The sequence below is a fragment of the Dermacentor albipictus genome, chromosome 7, assembly GCF_038994185.2.
Source record: "Dermacentor albipictus isolate Rhodes 1998 colony chromosome 7, USDA_Dalb.pri_finalv2, whole genome shotgun sequence".
Classification (NCBI taxonomy): domain Eukaryota; kingdom Metazoa; phylum Arthropoda; class Arachnida; order Ixodida; family Ixodidae; genus Dermacentor; species Dermacentor albipictus.
In genome coordinates this window covers 89,766,889-89,787,371 of record NC_091827.1, presented here as the reverse complement: position 1 = coordinate 89,787,371, position 20,483 = coordinate 89,766,889, and the positions used below count along the sequence as shown (strand labels likewise).

The 20,483-nt window shown below is 45.4% G+C and overlaps 1 protein-coding gene across 1 annotated transcript in view; it reads left to right on the top strand.

Moving 5' to 3' along the window:
- Window positions 1-2,910, top strand: part of CLS (cardiolipin synthase) — a 44,513-nt gene extending 41,603 nt beyond the window's left edge. Inside the window, exon 7 of the mRNA XM_065450239.2 lies at window positions 2,624-2,910. Within this exon, the coding sequence (XP_065306311.2) occupies window positions 2,624-2,714 (91 nt within the window). The 3' untranslated portion in view covers window positions 2,715-2,910. The remainder of the gene's footprint in view (window positions 1-2,623) is intronic.
- The last annotated feature ends 17,573 nt before the right edge of the window (window positions 2,911-20,483 follow it).

The window sequence follows — 20,483 nt, the reverse complement described above, 5'->3', positions numbered from 1 at the left end:
CGGAATGACTATCGAGGTTTGAATAGGAGCCGTAGATCTACACAGATCCGCATGGTTCCATCCTTCTTGCGCACCACCACGAGTGGAGACACCCACTCAGAAGCCTCGACGCGCTCGATGACGTCGCAGTCCTCGAGACGTCGCAATTCATTTGTGACCTGGTCACGGAGAGCCAGGGGTAGTCGGCGCAACTTTGAAGATACTGGTTTCGCATCTTGCTGCCGATGAATTCGGTGCACAAAGTTGTTGACGAGACCAAACTCTTCACTGGAGAGGTGATCATAACCCAGAGGCACACCTGTGGGGCTCTGTACTGAAGGAAGTGATGGTAGACGACATGTCAGCGACGTACCGTCGATCTGTATGCCCAAGCGTTGGATGGCGTCTAAACCCAGCAGTGATGTTCCTGTAGTCGTTACGTGGAACGTGACGGAGCATGACCTTTGAAAAAACTGGACAGTGGCTTGAAACAGGCCTTGAATGTCGATGCGTTGATTGGAAAAATTTTTCAAGTCCACTGTTGTTTGTGACAGTCTGGGCTGTCGACCAAAGTGCTTTCCAAAATCTTCGGCCGTCATCAATGAGACGGACGCTCCCGTATCCACCGGCAGTCGCATGGAGACGCCGTTAACTATGACCGGAACTTGTAAATCTTTAGTTTCAAAAGCGCTTACCGTCAAGACAGACGCGGACGGCTGCCCTGCGGAAGTTGAAGGCAGTGTCTCTGCGGAAGAGACGTGTTGAACAACACGGGTTTTTCGGCATACGGATGCAAAATGGCCCAACGTGTGGCAGGCGTTGCACCGCCGGTTCCTTGCGGGGCAATTCCTGTATGTGGCAATATGTTTCGTGCTGCCACACCGGTCGCATGTACCACGGATCCCGGAGGAGCCATGTGTGAAATGTCGGCCCTCTTAGCGGCCTCTCGGAAGAAGTCCGTCGCCTTGACGGCTTCTCTGCAGAAGTCGGCCATCTTCATGGCCTCCCGGACTACGTCGGCCATCTTGACGGCTCCCCGGAAGAAGTCGGCCATCTTGGCTCGTCGACGGAACGCCAAGTTGCGATGCCTCGATTCTTCGTACATTTTCGGAGCCGAACGCGCGGTTCGCTCGATGCAAGGCTTCTAACGAGCGTCCAATTTCTTCTGCCTTGTCCAGGGACAGGGTTTTGCCATGAGCCAGCAACTTTTCGCGAATGCTGACGTTCGCTACCCCATGTATTATTTGGTCTCGGACGCGCTCGTCATAGCTTGTGCCGAAGTTGCACTGTACCGCCTTCTCCTTCAATGCGGTCACGAATTCCAGGAATCCTTCTCCCTCGAACTGCTTCCGGCTGGTGAATTCGTGCCGTTCCGCCAGGACATTTGTTGACGCGGCGAACAGCCGGTCAAGCCGCTGCAAGAGTCTCGGAAACTCTGACGCTGGCGGGACCGCATCACTTGACGTTGACGCTGCGCTGGTCGACTGCCTTGCTGCTTCGCTTGAAGCTGGCGCTGTGCTGGTTAACTGCCTTGCTGCTTCCTGCTCCTCGGCTGCAAAGTGCTTCCGTTGTCGCTCACGCCCGAGAGCGCTGACGAGCGCAGACGCTCGCCGTGCGTGCGTCCAGTCGCCGCCGCCGGCCGCTTCGAGGTGGGCCTGAAAAATTTTCTTCCAGCGATACCAGGGAATTAACGGTGGGCCGGGCACTTCAAGAAAAACGGGAAGGTTCGCCGTAAAAGCCATGTTGGGTAGCGTGCAGGAGACAGTGCAAGAGGCAAGCCGGAGCTCGCCGCAGGAATGGGGCACGGAAGAGCAAGGGGGCGAGTAGGCCTAGGCTCGGAAGCCTCATGACGCCAAGTGCGTCGGCGGCGTTTGCCGGCCGTGCAGACACGGAAGGGACGCTTCACTTACGAAGCTTGTTCGTTTCCCGGGGCTTCGGTCGGAACCGCTGCGGGAATCCCATCTTCGTCGCCAAATGATGTTGTGTCGGCAGCGGCAGGCAAGCGGGGGGCCCCGACCAGCGAACGCGCGGCTAACGCCGGCGCTGTAAAGGAGGCTCGGAGCGAACTGCTCCCGTTGAAAACCGGAACAAAGACTCGGCCACCCTCGGCCACCCTCGGCCGTTTATTGCTAATAAAGGGTTCACACGCCAGATGACACCTCCCGATTGGTCCAATGCTCATCACATGACAGAAGGGGGGTGCGCCATCTAGCTAAACAACTACAAAACATACATGTGCAATGACACATAGATCTGACAGGGGGCGACACTATACTACAGTTGGCAACCTAGTGAAGCGTGCTGTGTGCTTCACTGCTGCCAACAAATTAGTTCCGATTAGTGCAAGGTCGCGAATCTAAATCCCGGCCATGGTGGCATAATTTTGATGTTGGCACAATGCAAAAGTGCTTGTGTACTTAGGCTTGGGTACACATCGGTGAACCCCAGGTGGTGAAAGTTAATCTAGAGCCCTCCACTGCAACATTTTTTATAGCTCCGATATTGCTTTCGGACAATAAACCCTATTGATCAATCAACTATCAACTAATGGCATTTCTCTTGCCCCACATTTGTTCTCACCAAGAAAGCTTCTACAATAACCCAAACCATTTTGCTGTTGATGATCGTTTTTGTCTCTTTGCAGGTACCTGACAGCGAGCACGACAGTGCTGTCAGGTTTAACGTACCTGTTTACAAAGGATGCTTACCAGTTCATCAGGAAGGACAAGTCATAGCTGTCTGGAGGATCGGCTGATACACAAGTGCTACGTTATGGGATGAGCAGCCACCGAGCTAGTTCTTTACTGAATCTTGTTGAACAGCTAGTGCCTCTCCTTTTTCTTTTTTTTTGTTATAATTGAACTGTATTATTGTTTCAAGGCAGGTGAGAGAATTGTTTCTGTTGCAATTAAAAATGTATTCTTGTTAGTATGTATGTTTGGCAGACTGTGGAAGATATGCAGATTCTTGAAAGATGGAGTTATGCTTTTAGTTATGTTTGTTTGTTTACGGATGTCATTAATTTAGTATCAATATGACAGATAGATGTCATGCAAAAGCATGTTAAATTTCTGTAAATTCGATGCCATTAAGCTACCTTGCTGGGGCTTGATGACAATGACTTGGCTCTGTCACAACGATGGTAATCACCTTCTGTCATTGACAGATGACATATTCTGACCTTATACAGCCGCCATGCCATACATCTATCACGAGAGAGCAGTGGCCTTATATGACCGCCACATCTCTGACAGTGTGGTGGAGGCCATGGGGTGAGGTGTCTAAAATGACATATGCGACGTGACGTGCTAGTCACCTGTTTGTTGTATTGGTGCAGAAATGCAAAAGCAAGCTGCTGTTATGAGACGGTATCTTGCTCTGGTGCTGACAGTGGTGATTTAGTGAGTGATGCGGACGATTGATAGCTGTGTTGCGTCAGTTGTACAGATACGTTAAGATGTGTATGGTTAATGATTGATGATGTGTTCTATAGTCGTTAACAGTGTCAAGGGAGGGTGCATTGCTTTTATCAGGTGAAACCATGCAGAGGCCTCTCCACTGCCACAAGCCATGCCACGGAGCTTGTCGAAATTTGGTGCTGCTGGAAGAATAATATCTATTGTATGTTGTGTTAATGGGGTGACCAATACACTAGGTCTGTCAATGAGTGCATTTATGGTTGCCAGCAGATGAGCATTCAGGGTGGTGCTTTGTAGGTGCTGAGGCATCAAATCAAACACTTCCTCTGAACCTTGTTTTATACATGCTATATGGCCTGATAACCCTGTGTTCCAAGGTGGGTGCTGAAGATGGCCAGCACCACATGAGTGCAGTCCCAGGCAAGTAGTGTGCTCATTTTTAACTATTATTCAAACAGAAAATGGCAAATCACTTCTGCGAAACCTTGCAAGGAAGAGGGAAGTACATGAATGGGAAGAATTGTCATCCACCTGATTGTAGCACGAATGGGTTTCTTAGAAAGGCAGTTTCACAGTTGAAGAAAAGTTTGTCCTGGTCCGGAAGTTGAGACCTGAACCAACGCCTTTCCAGGGCAGTCACTCTACCGTCCAGCCTCCTGGTTAGTTCAGGTGGTAGAGTGACTTCTCCAGAAAAGTGTTGGTCGTGGGTTCGATGCCTGGACCAGGATAAATTTTGATGCGATAGTGTTGAGGGCCCCGTGTCGTGTCCAGTGTTGTGCATTGTTTTGGCAAGACTTTCGAACAACCCATACCCAGGCCCTCCATGTGGCGCAAAGAATTTACTGAATTAATTGAATTTCTCAAGCTAAAATGCGTAGAAAAATTGTAAAGTACTACTTACACGCAACCTACGGACATGATAGCGTCAGATTGTAATTTGACTATACGAGAAAACATAATTCTGTTACCCGAAAACTAGAAGAAGCCTCTTTTCCAGCATTTCTACCATTCATAGACTGGCCACGGCATCTGCCATTTGCGTGCACCGGTGCATGAATATTCTGCAGGCCATGGAGCGGCACGCCAAGTTCCTTGCAATACCTCCAGATGGCACTCGCCTCCACCACATTGCGGCCCATGCAAGAGGCCACATTTCTACCAGAAAGTCCACCTTCGTGCATTGCATTCATGGCCAGCGTTTCCTCATAAACATTACGGTTACATACGCTCCAGTTGCCAGGAAGCGTGAGAAGCAGCCAGGGATCTTTGAATGCTATCGCATTCCATTCTTGAAGGTGAAGATTAAGCATCCTCCATATTTTTCTTCAACTGTGCAGCTTTCTTCCTGAGGAACCGGTATGGGTTCTCTTTGTAGCTTCGGGCTACAATCAAGTGGATGACAATTTTCCCTTTCATACAGTTGAAACAGCGGGCCAGTTTTGTGGGCTGTTAAAAATGGTCGAGCACTGCTTTTAATCCATAGCTACTGGTTGCAAGGAGTCCACTTCAATCAGTCGTAGAGGTAATTCAAAGGGAGGTCTTAACTACTGTTTTGGCGCTGCCCTCATTGATATACATATTTAATCAACTGCAGATTGTGGTGAGCAGTGCTTGGGGTTTTTCTTTTAATACTTCAGAGTAACTCCTCTCTTATTGATTCCATTGTATGGGTTTTCTTCTATCTTAGGAGGTCTCTGTTCGTGGAGTGTATATTGCGTTCTGAAATTGCAACTGGTTTACCAACGCTGTAGGCAAATCCTTTTTGTGCTGAGCAGAAGGTTCATCTCATGATGATTCCTTTCTTTCCACACGCTCTTCGCTTTACTAGAACATTGTGCACTATAAGAGCAATGTAAGGCAGATGGGAGCTGCATTCTCGATGCGATGCACAATCAACTACAGGTACACATTTGGGGGCCTGTATGTTCCAAAAAACTAATGTTAGCATTAGATCCTGAAGCTCACAAAAACGCACTTCGAACCAGGTACTATTGTTAAGACTTACTCGGTGATACTAACTACTGCATTTTTATTATCTCTATTGTTAGTAGCACACACGGAACTCTGTAGAGTGGAAAATTGGATTAGTTGGTGGAAGATCATCTTCTAATAAGAGGGTACTCAACTATAAACACATGGAAGACAGAAGTAGAAGTTGTCCGTTTGTTTATAGCGCAGTACCCCCTCATTACAGGATACACTTATCTCATGAGCTTTCATGTACATTTCCCACTAAAATTTTTTCAACTTTCTTTTAAAAATTCGAGTTTCATGGCATTGCATACTACGGTTACATGCTGCATCCAAGCCTATTACATAGGCAATAACATGTTTTTTGTTACCGCTACATACTGCGCACCAGTGTAGTTCCAAGTCTTTGATAGAATAATGCGGGACATACCGTAAGACATGGTTGCCCGCCTGAAAGGTAGTAGATACAACCACACGTAAAAGTATATGTACAAGTAACTATTAATACTAGCATACTGGTACTGGCCTACCGTAAAATTCTGAGCAAGCACCCCTTCCAGACTTCACTGCTAATTTCAAGTTTCTGCATTGTTACACGAAAGCATTCCCCCCTCCTCCTTTGCTCCGTACCCTTATCAGGGACCCCACCCAGGCAAGACTGGCCTGCCACACCCAGTTCATGAAAAAAAGTTCTTAAAAGTTCTTCTTTTAATGCGTGTTCCTGTTAGTGACACGGCAACTCGCCACATGGTGCTCTTTGGCTTTGAGTGGCCCTTGCACCATAAAACCCCCCATATCATTATCATCAATCGCCACACACCCTTCTCAGTTTGCGGAGTGCCGGCTGACAGCAGTCTTGCTGGCAAAGGCGATATCTGCTGTCGCAAAGTACGGAGGAGTGGTCACGGCTACGCTCTGGAGGCAGCCTGACTGCCACTGATCTCCCGCCACCGATATCGTAGCTAGGCCTTTTCTGGCTCACTTCGAATCTGTAGCAAATGGTGCTTCAGAACGAACTGCCGGCGCTCCCTAGCAGTAATGTTTTGTTACCGTTGTGGCCACTTTACATCTCCTTGCAATAATTTCACACCAAGAAGAAACATGCTGGTATTTGCAGTGCTGCCAGCTGCGATGCGAGATTGGTCAAGCCGTGGTTCGCTTTCCACCATCAATAGCCATGTACTGCAGCTGAGCTTGACTTGTATCAGAACTCTCGTTAACGCTAAACGTTTGACCGGGGACTTCAAGCGGAATGCTGTGAACTGTTTTTGCGGCCGACTCAGAGGACTCTTTGGATGGTTTTGAGAGTGATGGACAGCACTAACAAATATTTGGCTTTATAAAACTCATGTTAAAAAAAATTTTAAATCCATGCCCACTGCATTCTTTTTCTTGTGGGAAAATTTTGTCGTTGCTATCTTGAATTTTAGTGCCATTACAGGATAGCACCACCTTCACACTTTGCCAGTAATTTCAACTTGCTTGATAGAGGAGCTTGCTCGAAATTTTTTGCTAATATTGTGAAGCCTTGGTATGCCGATACTTGTGTGGTTGCAGCTAGTACTAGCTTTGACCAGACATCTTTTGCACGTTACATAAGGTAACTGATTGCAATTACAAATACATCATTCAAAGTGTAATTGTCTTCATTCAAAAGTACAATCGACTGCATTGGCCAACTACTCGCCTATGAAAGTAATCAAGCAATTACTAATATGTAATCAGTTCCATTTACCTTACTTCCCTCCAAACATTTATGAACATTCCACAAATACGGCACATAAAACGACCTAACGTGCTTTTTCAAGGAAAGCTCTGCAAACATTCACACATTGTTTATTCAGCAACTTCAAAAATTTTCGTCGGTCATCTTGCCTCCTTGTTAAGACGGGCAATAAAAGCTAGCTCGATGTGTGCACTAGAGGGAAGGGCGGCATTATAACACAAATACCTTGTGCACAAGATTGTGGTTACTCAATGCTACGATGCTTGCACCGGGCCTCTATATGCAGCGCGGCTCTTTATTGTTGCTGGTGCTCAGGGACGGTGCTCCTAGTAGGGCCAATGAAAAGCTGAAAAAATTGTACTTATGTGGTTTCTTGGGATCAGTGTCCAGAGTGGCCATCACTATCAAGCCATAGAAGTGTGGGATCAATTTGCCAGCACCTATCTGCTGAAGTTCCTGCTGGTGCCCTTTACTCAATGGCCATTTATATATAAATCTAGGAATTGTAAGCGATGGTAGCAGAAGTTTGTGTGCCTCAAAAAAAGGGGCCAAATCTGAGCAAAGCTCTAATGTGATTTAATTAATAACTGCATCTCATTCAGCCCTAAAATACTGTGTGTATGGTACAGCTATAAAATTATGTGTGCATGAATCCTGTATCAGAGAGGAACATTTATGTTTGACTGCCAGACATTTGTGTGTCTATATCAGAGAATGAGAAGAAAGGAAAAAAAAAGGGCTAGATTTTTGGTAATCGCAACGATCTAAAGCCAACAACAATGAAGCCAAGGAAAGCACAAGGGCAATTAGTGTAGTGTTACTAGAAATGTAGAAAGCAATGAGAAAAAGGGTAGATAGAAGTGGACGAAAAGATAACTTGTCACCGGTGGGAGATCAACCCACAACATCCAAATTACGCAACTGTTGCCCTACCAATTGTGCTACGGCGATGGCCATCAGTCCCTCCACTGACTTGGATACTGATGTGATACTGATGATGGCCACTCATGGCAGGTGGATATGCAACATCCTTTGTTGCCCAATAATGCCACAAAATACGTAATAACTTAAAGAGAGCAGGCACATGGCTAATAAATCCTCATATGCTACCTAATAGCATCAAGGCTGCCTGATAGGAGACCCTTGCTATGAATGAACGAGAAGAAGGGGAAATAGAGGAATCATATCAAAGAAGTCAAAGGCTGCACTAAGCAAACAAAAATTGAGCAGCAGTACTTGTTACCAACAGACGCCACTTAATAGTGCTCCCGAGAGATCTGTGCAAAAGTGCAAGCCAGCCATGTTCAGGTGTCTGTGGCAAAGCTGCTGGGGGTTGACTATGCATGTGTGAGGCTAAACTGGTTCTCGCCAAATTCAAGTGCTTAAAGTTGCATTACCAGCTAAGTTTCCTCGTCAATAAAGCAACTGGTTACATGTGATTGGTTACAGAAGAAGTAATTGAATTACAGTGTGCATTTCAACATAATAGATGTAGTCGATCAATTACAGAGCTGTAAATATGTAATTGATTGTAAGTAAATAAATACATAAATACTTGTAATTTGTTACTATGCTTGACTTTTACACGTGCCGCCATTGTTACAGCATGTCTCATATAACCGGATGCGAGATTTAAATATGTGCTGATGCACAATAGGAGGAGGTAACAAAAAGCATGTACTTGTCAAGTCTGTGCAGCAAGTTAAGACATTCTTTGCAATCTGGCCAATTTATTGTTTAGCTGGTATTATTCTACGAACTTCTTAATTAGTTGAATTTAAGTCAGACTTCTTTTATTAGGAAGCTGTAGAACGTTCTAGGAAATACACTACTGAGCAATTTTAAAGAAAGCCCACAGATAAAGAAAAATGAAAGATTATATGGCTTGTTTATCGCCACAGTCTTCTCATATGTACAGTGCATGAACAAGCTCAACAATTGCTGTGGTGCACTGCCGCAGAGAATATGACCGTGCATCAAAGAAGGCACTGTGTGCGAATTGGCGGCGAGCTATTGCTTTCCTTTACGCTGCATAAAGCAGTGGGCAAACTGAATCATAATAGTGAAAAAAAAAGCCCTGTGATGCTGGAAAACAACAAAAAAAAAAAGGCTATATCCTGTCATTTTTGAAAGCCCTTAACGCTGCTCTGTGAGCCCTGCACAGTTAAGAGGCTCACCAGTTCTAAGGTGGCCACACTAACTTTTTTCAATTAGAATCGGCTCAATGTAGATGTCAGCTTTAGAATTCAAGACTGGGTCTCCTGCTTTTCAGTCCTTCCATCTCGACTCTCTCATCCCAGTCTGTGCAGACTGCAGCAAGTTGGGTTATGTCAGCACTTCAAGCGGTTTTGCCATTGTTTTACTGCAGCGTGAAGTGTGTTTCTTGGTGCCCTGCAGAGAATAGTATTTGCACCCACTGGTGTATGCCATTTAGCATTTCCAACAGCTTATTCAAAAAGAAATGTCCACCTTCTTTGTTTCTTTAAAACAGTGGACTTTGACACCTGTGATCACCAACCATATATTCTGCGCTTCTATTGAAAAGAATGCTGAATTCGCATATAAAGACAGTAAGTTTCCCTATGTACGCACGTGATGAAGGAAAGTTGCATGAGCGGGATTCTTCGACAGGTGAAGAACATAAGTAGCAGTGAGCGAGGTCCTGACTTGCGAGGTTTCAAGAATTACTGTTCCAAGACAGATAAAGTGTTCCATATTGGCAGCATGTACACTGAAAGAGGTTCTACGTGGGTTGCAATTCCTGGCCTTAACTGCAAGGCTAAACATGTCTGTTGTCAACATCACCTCCGTCACTGTCCTTTCGTGCTTATTGTTATCACAGACTATCAGGGCCACTGCTTTGCGCAATGCAAGGAAAACCATACAGTGGTGCATGCATTGTTATCTTCTAATAAACAGTGCACTAGGCTAAATGTTAAGTCTGATTATGCGCTCAGACTTCGAAGGCACTGTCATTACAGTGCATTAGTGGGTAGCATTTTTCTTAACTTTTTCTTCATAGTCATCGGGCCTTTAGATGAAACCAAAACAACCAATACACAACCGATGGAAGCCTAAAAGTGATGTTTTGTATCATGTTCAACTTTTGCACTGGCAAAGCTCATTGATTATTAACTGATTGCTTAAGCCTTGACAGATTTCTTGATTACACAGTGCATATAATAGAGCCTGGCTTGCTCGATGAGTGTCTAGTGATAAACTTGTAGTTGCGTACTTGTATATTGTGCCAGCATATATTTAATGGTGGCTATGGTTACGTGAAACAGCCTGTACGCATAGAATATTACTACATTTGGTCTCAATTGTTCCAAATGTAATTTTGGTTTTAGAATGCAATTGGAATCGTCAACAGACATGATTGCATCCAGGAGTTGTAATATGGAAGCCTATAGCAGTACATTACGGGTATTGTTGATCATGTTGCTCTTTTGAAATATTTTTGCATTTGGGACGAACACACTTGGGCAGTTGTTGAATTTCTTTGTCACTGACTATATTAATTGACCATATTAATTGTGCAAACAAGTGGTTTGCTTTCACAAGAGTAGCCCAAATAAGTGGCATGGCTTGTTTGCAAATAGGCCAAAATAGGTACAAGATAAAAGCACAAAGAGAAAAGGTAAAAGAGTGTTTAAAATCTTGTCTTGCTTCAATAGAAACTCCCTTTGTGGATTATACTTTTAGATCTCTGCTTCTTTTGAAGACAGCTGCAGTTGATTTGAAACATTGAAAAGGGGGCTATGACTAAAGTGATCATAATCATTGATTACAATGCTACCTTTCATTAAACAGTTGGTAGGGGTGTGCAAATAGAATAGTTCTTATCACTAGAATGAGAACATTTGCTGTTCGAAATAGATGAATATACTAGTTTTTGTTTGCATATTCAAGTGTGGAGGGAGACGGACCGATACAACTGCGGACCTGTTCTGGATCATGTTCCTGCAGAAGAGTCGTGGTTTTATGTGGAGGCACGAGTTCTTGAGCAGCGAACGTACCGGGCAGATAACTTTTGCGGAATAATTTGCAGTCGTTCATTAAGAACATTCCTCCTTTAAACAACCTTTATATGAATTTGTTGTCTCGACTTAGGCAAAGTAATTTATTACTTGGCGAGTTTTACTGCATTTGCATACCATGTAAACCATGTGACGTGCTGTAGTATCAGAGTTTTTCACCAAACACAACACTCTGCGTGCATCCTGTGGCACGCTATTTCCTTGTTTTGGTATTATTATTGTCATGGTGCTGCAGGTGACTGAAATCTGTTTCTCATCTACAACCTCCTTAGTCGGCTAGGCATTGAGTGTCGAACAGAATTACATGGCGTCTGTTCAATAACCAAGTGTTCTTTTCTTTTACCATACCATCTTTATGCAATGCTTGCTTGTCACTTTGTTTCGAAGACACAAAATTTTTATTCAATATTTGGAAGTATTTTTTCTCGAATATTAATTCGCTTAAGTTTTGAAATTTCGCTGTTTGAGCAACCCTACCAATTGGTGTAATGACATTCTGCAGCTGTTTTCATATCAGGCCAGTATTATGGATCTAAAAATAAACACTTCAGTCCAGGTCACATTAAGATATTGCTGCCTGGTCTAATGGGAACTGTCTTAGTGTGGCAATTTTCATGTATTTCAAACAAGAATGCAGACTTTGTACACTCCAGTAGGTGTCAATTTTAGAGGCATGTGATCTGCTTTACTGTTGAAAGTGTCAGTGTTCTAGTGTAACTGAGGTGTTATTCATACTCGGGAACAGGGAAAGTAAAATGGATGAAGCATTGTTAAGGGATGTGGATGTTCCTGAAAGGCAAACTGCAACAAACATTTGGCTTAGCTGAAGATAGTGTAGGTATACGGAGTGATCATGTCTAAGTTTTCTGGAATGTTTAAGAATTGTCTGCTGCAGATAACGTAATTCTAGTCCATTAGTTGAATTATTCAGAAAGACTGGCATTAATTGCATGAGAACTCAAAACACATATTCAACTCATTAAATAAGATCACTGATTAAGTTTTCAATTAATTTATTGCAAATATTGCAATCTATGAATTGTAGCGTTTCAGTTTGCAAGTCGCGCTCACTATGAATGGATTTCCAGAATGACACCAGTTTGGAGATATGCACCAATCAAGCTCGCCGTAAAAATGCACTGTTGTTCCACCGAAATGCCTCTTTATACATTGAAGCACAAAAGTAAGTGGAACATCCCTTTAATTCATCCCACACCTAAGGAAATATCTCCAAACTGGTGTAATCCTACAATATCATTTTAAGTCTTGCAATGTCACAGGCTGCAATTTGGAAATTGCAATATATGCTGTAAAGTTATTAAGACATTCATTAGCGAATTTTGTTAATTAGTTTATTATGTGTTTCGATGTGTCGTGTTAGTAATGTCCACCTCTTTGAGTAATCCTGCTCAAGGACAAGAATTATGCTATCTGCCACGAGAGATTTGAAAACTCTGGAAAACATTAAGAATGGTCATCCCCTACAGCCGCATCTTCACATAATCTTACGTTTGAAATATGAGTGGATGCATCACAATAAGCTTGCACAGAGACATTTTGATAATTGAAGTAAAATAAAAACACCGCCGTTACCACTCACCAGAAATGACGCATGGCCAAGAACGTGGAGGTTGAGAGCCAGCGTGGCTCTACAACTTAACCACCAAGATTAGGCAGCGCTTGTGGTTGCCCGCCGCGTGCTGAGAAATCTTGGAGGTGACATGCAGGTATTTACGTCATATACGCTAACTGTGAGGTACAGGCGTCGCCTACTTAGGTGCCATTTAAAGGCTCCTGATACGAAAATAAGGCATTTACAGGCCCTGCAGCTTTGACAAAATTTATTTAATCCTATGTACACCCATTTATAACCAAATAAGCCGAAGTGAAGTTTTGTTGCAGTTGGCCTTTAAGCAGTGGTGTAGTAAGTGGATTGTTTTTGTACAAAACCTCATTGTCTGGAAACATTTTTGTAGATGATGCTCAAGAGGCACATCATTTATGTTGTAGTAAATGTATCACCGATGCTCAAGTGCCTAAAATGGAGTTGACCATTGGTAACATTGTAAATATGTGGGCCTTTTTGTAGTTTTATATGGCTGAAAGAAAAGCTTGTATTCGAAGAAATATTACTGGCAGTAACTATATGTCTTGAAAGCATATACTGCACAGTAATCACAGAGGATTCTTTGAAAAGGCACATTTTTTCCCCTCGTAGGTAATTTATGGGGAAGTAGAGCTAGGTTGTCTCACTTGTGCCATGTGGTTTGTTGATCTATGACAGCTGCACAAAAACAAAAGATAGTTGCTGTTTGGAAGTTCATTTTTGCATCCTGTTGCTTTAATTGTGTGGTTATCGCTGACAATAGTGCCATTGTGGGAAAAAATATGAAAAAAAGCAAAACGCACAAAAGAAGCAAGAGTGTTGACGGAAGTGTGAGGGTTCTGTAAATGTTTGACATAGGAGTAACCTGTTTTTACAGTTGCACTCCCAAACATTGTGTCATATTATTTGTGTAGGTAATTATGTTTCCTGATTGAAAGCACTCAAAAGGTAGCGCACAAAACGTTTGCACAAGTCGTACCTTCCCTTGCGGTTCTTCTTAATTGGAATGTGAACATACTGGGAATAAAAATGCAGCCTGTCTGGTTTTCAGTGTCGTCTCTCTCCACTACATTTACAGCCACATCTGTGTCTGTAAAGTCCTCATCACCAGCCTCTTTATGTATTAGCATGCTCGCTTGCTGAATGCTGACGAGTGCAGCATAATCGAAAAGCCCGTTGTCCGCGTCGAAAACTTGCGACAGAGGGGCCCGTAAATCACTGAGCTGGTAGGAGAGCGCACGGTTTCCCTCGGCGTCGCTTCTCTCCCCTCAAGCACTCTCTCTTCTGTGACACAGCGTCAGTACTGTGAACATCATGCGGATGCCCTTGCTTGAAAACATCAATTCAGGCTCCGCTCATTTATGCTGTGCACGGTTGCTGCCGCGTACGCAGGGCAAAATGTGCTCCTGAAATCAGCTTATTGCGCATGACAGGCAAGCGAGACGACAAAGAAGAACGAGAATGTGATGCAGACAATGTATGCACTCATCCAGCAGCTTTAAAAAAATTCTTTTATCAAGGATTGTCAAAAACAAAGAACTGAACCCACTTCATGGCGACATATTCACACGAAGAGCAGACACCCCGGTGTAACTCGGTTATAACTTACTGTAACTCGTTTTTCCCAATGCCTACTCTAAAGAAACAACTATGCCTCGGAGGTCACTTGCTTTGTCGTTGGAGGTATGCCGCCGCGTGTTGCGTGTGGGCACCGCGTGGTGGCGCTCGCGACCGCACAGAGTTGATGCATTTGGAATTTGTGGCGGATGGACGTGCTTTTTGGGGCTCCAGGGCGACGACGAAATAATAACTTTTTGTGCATGCTTTGAGCTTGCTTCTGTTTTTATTTGCTGTTTTTTTTGCATTTAAATAGTAATTGGGCGTGCGGACGCTCTTGTGTCGAGGCTTCAGCGACTTCGTTCGTGGCTAGGTGGTCTTTTTTTTTCTTGGCTGATGTTTTTGAAGAGTTTTGTTTTGCATGGAGCGGGGGCGCAAATTTTGAATTCGTGGTAAGCGTGGTAAACGTGCCGGCTTTGTCTGGGTCTGGCGGTTTCCCTCGTTGGGCCTGGGTGCTAGGCGGGACCTGTTTGATAGGCCTATTTAACTATCTCAGCTAGCTCTTCGAAGTGATTTGGCGGACGTGCTCGTTGAGCCTGAGGAAGTAGGCCTAGCGATGAAACCAAACAAAGGGAAGGCCGCGGGGGATGCGGAGCAAGTGCAGTGCGACGAGTGCCTGCGCTGGTGCTCCCTCGACGAGACCAGTTTCCAGAGCTTAGCAGACGCGGAGGAGTCTAGCTTTACGTGCAGGCTGTGCGAAGGGGTCAGGGAAGCAGTCCAAAAAGCCAAGTTCGAGGAGCTGAAAGCAGACCTGAAGGAGGAGCGGGAGAGGCGGTTAGCTTTGCAGGCGAAAGTCGCCGAGTTGGTCAAGGTGGAAGCGGTGCAGGCCGCGCAATTAGTAAGAACCGTGGCCGAGCTTGGAGAAGAGAAGGAAAGGAGAGCAGAACTGCATAGGTAAAGCCCCTCAATCTCCCAAAGTAGCGCCATTCACTTCCCTCCTCCTCCGCTCGGCGCGGCCTCGACGGTGGCGCCGCCGGTGGTGGGCCTGCCGTAGCAGACGACGGCTAACACGCTACGGGAGGAAATCCGCGGAAAAGTTCGTTCGAGTCCTGCGGAGCAGTTTTTTCAATCTAGATCTTGCTTTGTCAGTCGGTAACTGGCCTTAAGAATGCCGTGTGGGATTTGCGGAATAGAGAAAAGCACCATTATTCAAGGCGTATTTAAGGCGTAAAGCGCGCGCACGTTGAAAGTTCGTGTTGCTGAAACACGACACAAGCACGCGGTGTGCTCAGACACGCGAGTAATTACCAGAGTTTCAGGTTTTGACAGCGTGAAAGTATGTGCACGTGGTTTCGTAGGTTAATTTACGTACCTGCAGGAAGCTTTTGTTCGCCCGGCGCGTGAGAGATTCCGACTGTCTGCGGTCAGCAATGCCTGGCAGCAGGGCCGTTTCTGTTCCGCGCCTTTTACAGATGCAGGCGCCCAAATCTTTAACTGGTGTGCGGGAGCGGCGACTTTTCCGTGCGTCAGCGCCGTTTGACGGGGCGAGGCTGGAAACAGTCTGAGGCTAAGCGCATGCAGACAAAGTGCGCTCAGCTGGGCCCATCGTCTACTAGGCTGTTTCCAGCCTCGCCGCGTCATACGGCCCTGACGCCCGGAAAAGTCGCCGCTCCCGCACACCAGTTAAAGATTTGGGCGCCTATACGTAGCTCATGCACAGGCTGTGGTTGCCATGAGCAACGTTTTCACACATAGGAGGTATAGATAATTTGAACAACGTACCAGCATATGAAATCTTTATTTATTTATTACAGTGCAAATGGTTAGAATTTGATAGAAAAAAAGAAGGAACTTGATGGGACAACTGGAAAGAGGTTCAGAAAATAATTATCCCCCTCCCCTCATTGGCACCAGCAACACTTTTGTTGAAGTGCTAATTTTATCTCTGTATACTACGCGCGTCTGTATTCTTTTGCGTTGTAAGTTTTCACAAGGAAGCAGTGTTGCGTTAACTGGAACAGTCAAGGCACACAAGACAGAAAAAAAGTTGATGCTTGGGTTTTACATCCCAACACCACGATCTCATAAGGCACGCCATAATGGGGGCTCCGGATTAATTTTTTTCCAGCTGGGGTTCTTTAACGCGCCCCCAATGCACTGGACACGGGCCCGTTTTGACACGGGCGTCAAAAGATGAGATTGGAGGAGCCGTGGCACTTACTTAACAAAGCCGCGCGTTCTTTGCCACTTGCTCGAAGTCAGCCCGCCCGATCTTGTGAATCCACACTTTTTATCGTTTTGCGTTGCGCCCGGCGGATGGTAAAGCAAAAAGCTTTTTTGCCGTCACTGGGTCTGTTGTGGCAACCGTAGGCGCAGAAGCACGGCATCGCAATTAAGCACTCGGCCCTAACACATTGTATAAAACCACCGCGCTCCTTCAAACCGCCTGCCGTACTTTCGTCGCGGAGGCCCAAGAATGGGGGTCGCAGCGCGCTGGGAAGAAAAGATATACAAAAGCGCGGCGCCTGCTCTGCGCCGGAAAGAAAAAAATATACAAAAGCGCGGGGCCTGCTTTCACGTGACACAGATTGGCCAATGGGGGAGCGGAGGAGGCTGGGGCGACAGGGGGAGTGGAGGAGGAAGCGCCTGGGTGAGCGGGGTGGCGGAAAGATCTAAGAATGGCGCTACTTTTGGAAAATTGAGGGGCTTTACGCATAGGCGTCTCGATGCGCTTGAGACGCGCGCAGCGGAGAATGATGGGTCGGGATACCAAGCCGGGGCAAAAGCACAGAAAGTAGGGTAGACCCTACATGCGAAGTCGGGGGCAGGGGGGCATAGCAAGCGGTAGTCAGCTCGCCGCCGGTGAATCGGCGTAGTTATAGCGAAGCAGCGCAACACGCCCCGCGGGAGGCGACGCTGCAGCCACAGGGGCGCCAGCGAGCGCGAGGAGAGGAGGGGAACAAGCTAACCCCAAGAAATGAGCTCATAGCCAATGATAAGCACAACCTGGAAGTTAGGAGGGAGGGAAAGAATGCTTTAGTACTTATCGGTGGTGATTCAAATATGAGGAGGTGCAAAAGAGCTATAATGGAGCGTGCAAAGGGTGATAAGCGGGTAGCAGTCGGGACGTTCCCAAGCAGGACAATGGACGCAGTACTGAAAGAAACAAAAAGCGAGCTTTCTGAGAATGTTGCAGAGCGCAATTTGGTAGTGGTAGCGGCGGGGCTAAATGATGTGTTGAATGGTGAAGCTGCAAAAGTAGTGGAAAGATTAGCGGAGGGAGTTGACGATTTAAGGGCGATAGCACAGCGAGTCCAGATCGTAGTATGCACAGTGCCGGAGGTGCAAGGAAGGAACGGAGCAATTGCCAAGGACGTTGTGGCTGTAAATTGTGAAATAAGAAAGCTAAGCCAGGAGAAAGGATTTGAAGTGGCAGACATAAACAGAGAAGTGCATAGAGCAGGCTTTGGCGGAGGCTTTACACGAGATGGCATCCACTTTAACGAAGGCTATAGGAGCCGAGATCGGCTGGCGCCTGGCAGGTCGGGCAGTAGTTTTTTAGGGGGTCCACTGCGCCTCAGGGCGTAGGGGTAGGTAGAAACAGTGTAGAAAGTTCAACAATAGAGGCTGACGCCAATAAAATGGCCACTAGGAGGTCCAGGAAGAAAACTATAAATAAATTTAACACCAGGATCAGGTACATATAAACATGCAAGGCGGTAGAAAGAGAGCGAGGTGGTTAGAAATAGAACAGCAGTTAAAGGACGAAGAAGTAGATGTATACGCGCTATGCGAAACACACCTCGGGGATCTAGAAGACCCACCGCTTATTGAAGGCTACGTCTGGGAAGGGAGCAATAGAACAACGGAGAGGAAGGGAGGAGGAGTAGGTATGCTCATACACCAAGGAACAAATTGGCAAAGAATAAAGTTAACTTGCAAAGAACATGTCTGGGTATCAGGTACAATTGCCGGTAAAAAGGCATGGCTAGGAGTAGTTTATTTAGGAACAGGGGACAAATACAGGCAAGAGAACAAAGATCTAGTGAAGTGTCTCGATGACTATATAAAGCAGTTTGAAGAAGGTGCCGATATTTGTCTGCTGGGTGACATGAATGGCCACATCGAGGATCTGGATGGATACACAGATTGTAATGGGAAGTTGATGCTAGACTTCTGTGAACGACACAACCTAGTTATAGTAAATAGAGAAACTAAGTGTGAGGGACAAATCACGTGGGAGTCCCGTAACAGACAAACGACCATTGACTACTGCTTAATGTCGCAGGGATTGTATAGCAAGCTAGCAATAATGGAAATAGACGAAGATGGGAAGTACAGCCTCGGAAGTGATCATAAACGTATTAGTCTACAGTTGGGAACCCTACTCAAAAGAGAAATACAGGGAAGCCAAAAAGAGTACGCAAAATTAAATGACGCGCAAATAGCGCAAATAGCAGCTGGCATAGAGGAACCAATAAAGAAATATCCCATGGAGAGGTGGGATTATAATCAGCTAGAACTACTCATTAGTACAAAAATAAAAGAGGTAAAAGGAGTAAACCGCTGGAGAGGAAAGGGGAAGCCACGAAATTGGTGGAATAAGGAAATTAGAGAGGCCATCGAACAACGACGGTGGGCATCTCGGGAACACAGAGAAGCAAAGAGGGCGCAGTTATCTGAAGAGGAAATAGGCCAAAAATGGGAATATTATCGACAAAAGAAACAACAAGTGCAGGTCCTCGTCCAGGCAAAAATAAAGCAGTCCTCTGATCGCTGGCTGGCTGAAGTTCGCGATGCAACTAAAGGGGGGTCAAGAAAATTCTGGAACCATATAAGCTGGCTGGGTAAAGCTAATCACAGAAAAGAGGAACAGATTCACGATGCCGAAGGAAATTGTTTAGACGGAGATGACGCTGTCAACTACATTGGTTCAGTTATAGCAGAGTCATTTCGGAAAGACGATAGGGTAATCGCCCCCAAGTGAGGGAGCAACACAGAATAGCATAATAGAAAACAGCTTAGAATTGACCAATCTTAACTGGAAAAAGGCGGAAGCAAATGTTCCAAAATGCACGTCCGCGGGGATAGACGAAATTCCAATCAAGAGAATTAATGAACTTGGCCCAAGAAGCAAGGAAACGCTGATAAAGGCATTGGAGGCAGTCATAACAAATAAGCAAATTCTGCACAGCTGGAAACAGAGTAAAATGAATTTGATTTATAAAGGGAGAGGTGATAAGAAGAACATAAAATCTTTCCGACCAATTACGATAACATCAGTTATATATAGGCTGGCGATGCAGGCGGTGAAATTAAAAATGCAGTGATGGGTAGAAAGTAATGGAATACTTGGAGAACTTCAGAACGGGTTCAGAAGTGGTAGGCGCTTAGATGATAGCCTGTTCGTGCTTACCCAGTGCATAGAAATAGCTAAGGTGGAAAATAGACCTCTGTATTTAGCCTTCCTGGACATAAGTGGTGCATACGACAATGTGAACAGGGAACTCCTGTGGAACATATTAAAAGCTGAAGGTATCGGTAATGAGGTAATTGATTTTCTACAGGAACTATATCGAGAAAATAATGTTGAAATAACATGGGAAGGAATCAAGAGTACGACAACTGTCGAAGTTCACAAAGGATTAAGGCAAGGTTGTCCTCTATCACCGCTGCTGTTCATGCTTTATATGATAAGCATGGAAAGAAGGTTACAACGAAGCAATCTAGGGTATAATCTGTCGTACAGATTAGGCGAAAAGGTTGTTGAGCAACGACTACGGGGTTTAATGTATGCGGACGATATTGTACTGTTAGCAGATAGCCAGGAAGATTTGCAAACTCTGGTTAATTACTGTGGGGACGAAAGAGACAGTTTAGGTTTCAGTTTTAGTGCAGCTAAGTCCGGTGGGATGTTTTTCAACGATACAACTGATCAGGAGCTTACAATACAAGGCCACGAAATACCCCGAGTGGCCGAATACAAGTATCTCGGGATATGGATAAACAAAGGGCAGATGTACACGGAAAAGCACGAACAGTCTCTAACAGCAAAAGGGCGAAGAGATGCCGGGATAATGAAACATAAGGCATTGTGGGGTTAAAACAGGTATGAGGTACTGAGAGGCATTTGGAAGGGAGTAATGGTGCCGGGGCTTACTTTCGGGAATGCGGTCCTGTGTTTA